A 6,531-nucleotide genomic window follows, 5' to 3' on the forward strand; every position below is an offset into this window, starting at 1 on the left:
TTATTGATAACTTTGTTCAATGTGTGTACTTCATATTATGCCATAGTTAAAATCACATAAAATTACATTACAAGTAATAAAGAAAAATACAAAAATAAGAAAACAACATGTCCCATTGGTTCATGCTGAAAAAAAATGTCTTTGTTCAAACTATAGACTGTTACACATTTTTGTTTTTTGTCATAAAAGAGAAACAATATAATTAAATAAAATGGTTAGTCAACAAACAAAACAAATAAATCAAATTAAAAGATTAACAGTCAGGCAGTAACTAGACACCACCTTACGTAGAATGTATGAGACCACATTAGCTAAAGGCCATACCTCTGACGTCATATAGAGCCGCTAGGTTGCGGCTATTCCTTATTTTTCGGGTCAGGTCGGAGGTATTTTGGAGGACATTTCATCATGGCCCTGAGGGGGATCCGACTGGTCATCCCGACGGGAACAAGTGCTTTCAAAGCGGTCAATGCTGTACAGAAGGTACGGGCAGAACATGTAGAAACACGGCTCTTTATTTCCCCTTCAACTTCACAAGGACAAGCTAACTAGCCGGCTAGCATCAGTGTCTGTCCGACATGATTATCATGTTGTTTATAATGCTGAGAGGACAGATAAGTAAACAGTATATTAGTATTATTGACGCATACATAATGTTCTTACTCAAGATATGTTGCAAATGCAGGTTTAAACTAAAATCCGTCACTTCAGATGTTTAGATGTCGTTGACTCCATTTGTTAACTTATGTGAATGTTTCTGTGTGACTGTCAGTGCAAACATCAGGGGAAAGCATGTTTTTAATCTCTTGTCTGAACCATATATTGCATGTCAGCATATTTTCTTACACGTAAGGGTGTAGATTTGATTAGGAACGTGGTGGGGACATATATTTGGTAGGGGGCCTTGGGGTCCTTCTCTCTCTATGCTGTACAATATATACACGTACAAGTCATGTGTGTGACCCAATACATGTCTTCTTCTCACACTGATGGACATATATATATTTTAAATGATGATGATGATGATAAGTAATAACAAGCAAATGGTAATACTTTCAATGATGCATATATATACATTATAAGTGTACAAGAACCTTATGATATATGAATCATGTTAAAAATGCTTTATACATATTTGAAGCAGGAATACACTCTCAGACAACACCAGAGCTCACAGTTGAGTGTTTACCTGGTCACATAATCTCTCTTTAACACCTGTATGGACAAACACTATGTAATACACTGTCAATGATTAGATTAGAAACTTTATCTTGGACACATCCACAGGTCCATATCAACAGAATAAACATAACTGACCAGTGAGGACACTGCTACGACATTCAGTGTCTCCTCAAACTACTTTTGACAAGCTAACATTTAAATAATTAATTTCAGAAGAATCAAGTGAGAAATGTGAATTTATGTAATAATATAAGAAATAAAAGGACCAGAGGAATATATACTGAATAGAACATTTAATTTAATAGAGTTTAAGGCTTTTAGGTGTTCTGTTGGTGTTTTCAACAGCTGCCTGGACTACAACATCTGCATCGTATTCAGCTAAAAGTCACCAGTTAACAGAGTCATTCTTTAAACTGAAACACCAGAGCAATAATATGTTTGCTGAAATGAACGTCCAATATATATCCAATCCAATATTTTGAATTACAGAGTGTTGCATGTGCAACAAACTTATCATCATTTCACACTCTCGGCTGTCAGTTGATCAGGCCGTCTAGCTGCAATTACATTTGGCAAAATATCAGAAATATCTCATGTCAGAGCACAACAAACTACAGCTTCCAAAACAGCCATGAAGTTGAAAGAGAACCTCGCTACAACAGTTTGTACAAAAATTAAACATTCTAACTCCTTAAAGATGGACTGTTGCATTAGACTGCTTCAATTTTAACTAATTGCATCAAATAAACTTCCCAATGATACACTAGAAATATGTTTTCCCAGAAAGCTCACATATCCTCCACTACCATTGAGTTTAATTGCGCTGACAGTTTTGACAGACAGTGATAAAACTACAAAGTCCATTATTCCATGTGTTCCTTAGTCTTGTCTGTGTTGACACCTGTTTATTTTCATCATCCAGGCCAGTGTTCACACAAGCTCAGTGAGAAGCCTGCGATATGGCTGGTGGGCCTACGCGCTGGGCGAGAGGACGACGCCGCGGTTTCAGCAGTACAGCAAAATCATCTCTGTGGATGGCAACTTGGCCTCAGGGAAAGGAGCGCTGGCCCAGAGTCTGGCTGACAAGCTGGGTAACTATCTGAACGCAGGGAACCTTGTTAGAGTTGGCACTAGGATACACTCAACAGACATGTGATTCCTACAGGTTTATAATCATATAGTATAGGGATGAAAGCATGGCTGGCTAAAATTGCCAATACTGTTATTGTAAAATTCTGGTATTAACTCTCATATCTTGGGGAATATGCTTGTTTGTTGTTGTTTTTCTGGGAGTAAGAACTTGTGTTTCTGTTTCTGCAGGGATGCACTACATGCCCGAGCCTGACACTTTCTACTTGGACAAGATGACCGGAGAGAAGCAACCTCTTGCTGTCGACTTCAACGGGATGTGCAGCCTGGAGAAGTTCTACAAAGACCCCAAGGCTGCCGACGGAAACACCTACAGGCTGCAGCTGTGGATGTACAATATGAGACTGCTCCAGTACGCTGACGCCATCGAACACCTGCTCACCACAGGTATCACAAGACTCCTTCTGGTTTCCCTTGTGCTCGACTAACAAAAGGAATCAGACTTGGAATTAAGATGTGTGCATCACAGTGTGAGATCAGGATGAGTGATGCAAACACATTTTTTACTCATCTTCATCTCAATCTTGTGTGTTTAAGGCCAAGGAGTGATCCTGGAGCGTTCCCCCTTCAGTGACATGGTCTTCCTGGAGGCTATGGCGAAACAGGGCTACATCAGGAAGGAGTGTGAGTATAACTGTCGAAAAAAATGGCGCCAAATGTTCTTAAATGAACCACCCACTAAAAAATAGTACACAATTAATATCCTTTAGGCCTGTGTATCTACATGTGTTTCTCAGGTCATGCTTCTCATTTAGCTTCAGTTAGATAAAATTATAAAATGATGAAAAGAAATGTAAAATTTGGTTATGCTGTGTATAGCAAGTTATTCCCCACATGAGAATAACGTGTTCTCCGCTGTCCTGTGGCTTTCAGGTGTGCAGCACTACAATGAGATCAAACACATCAGCATTTGCGAGTTCCTGCCCCCCCACCTCTCCATTTATGTGGATGTGCCAGCTGAGGAGGTGCAGAAGAGGCTGAAACAGAGCGGCAAGGTATGGGGACCCACGCACACAGCGACGCCAGAGGTTACTGTCGTCTCTGTAGGACACTGTAATTACGGCTCCTTCATTAACTAACTTTGAATGGAGGTCATTAGCATTTTTAATTGGAACAATAGCCTAATCCAAATTAAAAACTGCTGTAATCCAAAATGAAATGTTAATATTGAAAGAGTGGTGTAAAATAGGATGTTTTAATCAGGCTTTAATCATTCATTTAAAATGGAATCTCTTCATTTCCAGTCTTATCTTCAGAACGTACCCCTGATGTATCTGAAGAGCATCGAGGATAGCTACAAGAAGACTTTCCTGCCCAAAATCAGGTGAGCAGGTGAACTTATGACAAATTGGTGAATTAGATCTCTCACTCTTGTCAAATGTCATTAGACTTGTCACGATAACTACTTTTACTGAACGATATATTGTCTCAGAAAGAATCGCGATAAACGATATTATTGTCATTTGAAGATCATTTTATACCACTGATATAATGATAATATAAGAGTTGTTGAGGTCATATCCATGTATCATATATAGACATGATGATGTTGATACTTAAGTTATTGTGTGATCAGTGGATAATAATTGTGACAGGCCTACATGACACATGGTTCATATGTAATTTGACATTAAAATTCTAAACCAAACTTTGCCAGTCTGTGGTTATTTTCAGACATGCCAGCAGTGTTTAAATACTAATTAGCAAAACATGAAACCAGCTTGTTAACGTTGCCATTGTGAGCATGCTATCATTTAGCTCCAATCTAAATGATTTGAGCTCTTAGCGTGGCTTTAGACTCTTGGTGTTATCACAGCTGAAATGCCTCTGTCTTTCTTTCAGCGAAACATCAGAGCTGCTCGCTTACGATGCAACCCAAGCCCAGGATATTGAAAAAGTAAGAGTTTGATCAACAGTTCGTTTTTAATACAAATCATTTTCATCTGATTGTGTAGAAAGCTCACCTATTATGTTGCGTCCACAGGTGGCAGAGGACATCGAGTATTTGAAGTTTGACAAAGGACCATGGCTGGAGCAGGATGACGTCACCTACCACCAAATGAGAATGCTGTGAGTTGCTGATTCCTGTTCTACATTTCCACATTGAAATGCAAATTACACAGAAAGATCTGCAAAAAGTCAAATTTCCACAAAAATATCACAACTGCCTCTGTTTGCCACACTCATTATGGATAAATATGCAAAGTAGCTGAATCACAGAGAACAGAAAGGTAGATTTGTTTTGGAGATTTTCAGCTCTGTTCAGCTCAAACTTTTATTTCCCCACAAGAAAAAACATCAAGACTATTAAAGACATTAAAGTGCTGGTCATATACACACAGGACAGAATCAATAAAAGTGTCATGAAGAATGTTGGATAAGATAAATTGACGTCTGTATTCTTTTCTTTTGTGCTTCATCTCCAGTGGTTAGCTATCTTGCAGGTTTTCAACACCTTGCTCTTAATTTTGATTGATTATTTCTGTCTTTTTACAGCGTGGAAGACAAACACAAGGTGGCGAGCCTGACCCAGATACCCAAGTTCCTGCCAGAGATTACAATCGGTGCCCACGACTTTGATGAAAAATATTACGCCTATAAATCGGTATGCAGACACAACACCTTCATTCTTATTAGGTGCTACTTGGCAGCGACCTTTTTTTTTTAGTTGCCTGTCATTCCTCATCTGTCCCTCTCTCTCTCTCTCTCTACTATGATCCATCTGAGTAGTACTGAAATCGACACAAAGTGAGCCCTGCTGTTTATTTACATGCTCCATTTATTTGAAGTCATAATTTAGTTCTATTAAACAAAGGATAGCAAATTGGGATGTTTTTATAGCGAATGCAAATCCAATGGAAAAAAAGTTGATTTGTCTTAATGATCTTGGAGATCAACTTAGGACATCCCTAATGTTGTTATCTGCACTGTTTCATTAAGCTGCAGGAGATATAGTGTCTTCTATTATTTATTGTGTCGAGCACTTAATGAAACATCTAAATCCTCTCTGTTCCCTTTATAATTACTTTTTATTTTTCTACCCTTTGCCACGCCAAGCCCGCGCAGCACCACCGATGGATCTAATTTCCCTCCACTAAAATATCGAATGACTGCGTAGTTACGAGACGGCAAATGCCAGATGCGGAATATTCTACAAGGCTCGTGGTATCAGTCTTGCAGGGGAAACATTTGGGTCTGACCTTTTCTGTTTATTGACTGGAGACTTTTGTAGCCAATCCCACCCCACACCCCCACACCCCACACCCCCACCCCCCGCTGTTAAAATCCGACTGCATAATGCTACAGGAGGCTGTGACCTGACATTTTGTTCTGAGCCTGGATCTCAGTGGAGAGAATGAAGACTGTGACACATGGTGGCATCATCTCCCTCAGCATGTTTGAGTTTGACAAAGTCGTGGAAGGACATTTGAGATGCTGATGTGTTTGCAGCTTCTGTTGTACAATTTATAGCTGAAATGTGACTTTTACATTCAGTTAATTTGAGAAAAAAAAGAGTGAAAACTTTCCAGCAAGCCAAAACTGTGTTTGTCAGAGGTTATTAAATGCAAGCCTGCTGGTTTGAATGTGCAATCTTTTTCTTTTTGTTTAACTCTGTTTTGTTTTCTCATTTCAGCTCCCTGGGAAGAAGTACGCCGAAGGTTATAATGCAGATGTCGGAGACAAATACATCTGGCTGAAGTAAACTACATGCGGTTAATGAACCTGAATCAACCCTCATCATTGATCAGCTCCCTGGGTGGACTGTGGACTGTTTGTCCATGTTTGTCCCACATGTCCTCTGTTGTACATCCTAAATAATATGTATTAAAAAAAGAATAAAACTTGAATCTATTAAAAGAAAGTCTTGTCTTTTGTTCTGACTCTGCATCCAGACATGATCGTATTTAATACTCACATATCTATTGTACAGACTGAAGCCAATAAACAACTCATTTTGGCTCTATTTTTTTCTTCATTATACATATCTTCATTCACAATGTCCCTTTTTCAAGAGCTGGTGTTTAATTCATGTTCTCTCAGCAAACTCAACAACCTCTTTGTTTTGTCAGGTCTCATATCTGTGAGAGACTCAGCCAAAACTCCCCTCTTTGAGAGCGGTGATTAGTTAGTGTCTCTTTGCTGCAGGAGGCTCTTGTTCTAATTAAAAACTGATACAACAATACACTTGGCTCAATTGCA

At 39.0% G+C, this 6,531-nt stretch overlaps 1 protein-coding gene across 1 annotated transcript; it reads left to right on the forward strand.

Moving 5' to 3' along the window:
* The first annotated feature begins 341 nt into the window (after positions 1–341).
* ndufa10 (NADH:ubiquinone oxidoreductase subunit A10) lies at positions 342–6,187 on the forward strand. The gene is made up of 10 exons (XM_053328382.1): positions 342–483; positions 2,105–2,273; positions 2,503–2,718; positions 2,869–2,955; positions 3,205–3,326; positions 3,576–3,655; positions 4,174–4,228; positions 4,316–4,401; positions 4,828–4,936; positions 5,966–6,187. The coding sequence occupies exons 1-10, from the start codon at positions 409–411 to the stop codon at positions 6,032–6,034; spliced, it is 1,068 nt and encodes a 355-aa protein (XP_053184357.1). The 5' UTR covers positions 342–408; the 3' UTR covers positions 6,035–6,187.
* The last annotated feature ends 344 nt before the right edge of the window (positions 6,188–6,531 follow it).

This window comes from Scomber japonicus, chromosome 11 (assembly GCF_027409825.1).
Source record: "Scomber japonicus isolate fScoJap1 chromosome 11, fScoJap1.pri, whole genome shotgun sequence".
Taxonomy (NCBI): Eukaryota; Metazoa; Chordata; class Actinopteri; order Scombriformes; family Scombridae; genus Scomber; species Scomber japonicus.

Bases quoted from the DNA above. Each gene is read 5' to 3' on its own strand.
- ndufa10 (XM_053328382.1), top strand. From the start codon at position 409: ATGGCCCTGAGGGGGATCCGACTGGTCATCCCGACGGGAACAAGTGCT. The intron at 2,956-3,204 runs GTGAGTATAACT...TGTGGCTTTCAG, and splicing joins GGGCTACATCAGGAAGGAGT to GTGTGCAGCACTACAATGAG. The intron at 3,327-3,575 runs GTATGGGGACCC...CTTCATTTCCAG, and splicing joins GGCTGAAACAGAGCGGCAAG to TCTTATCTTCAGAACGTACC.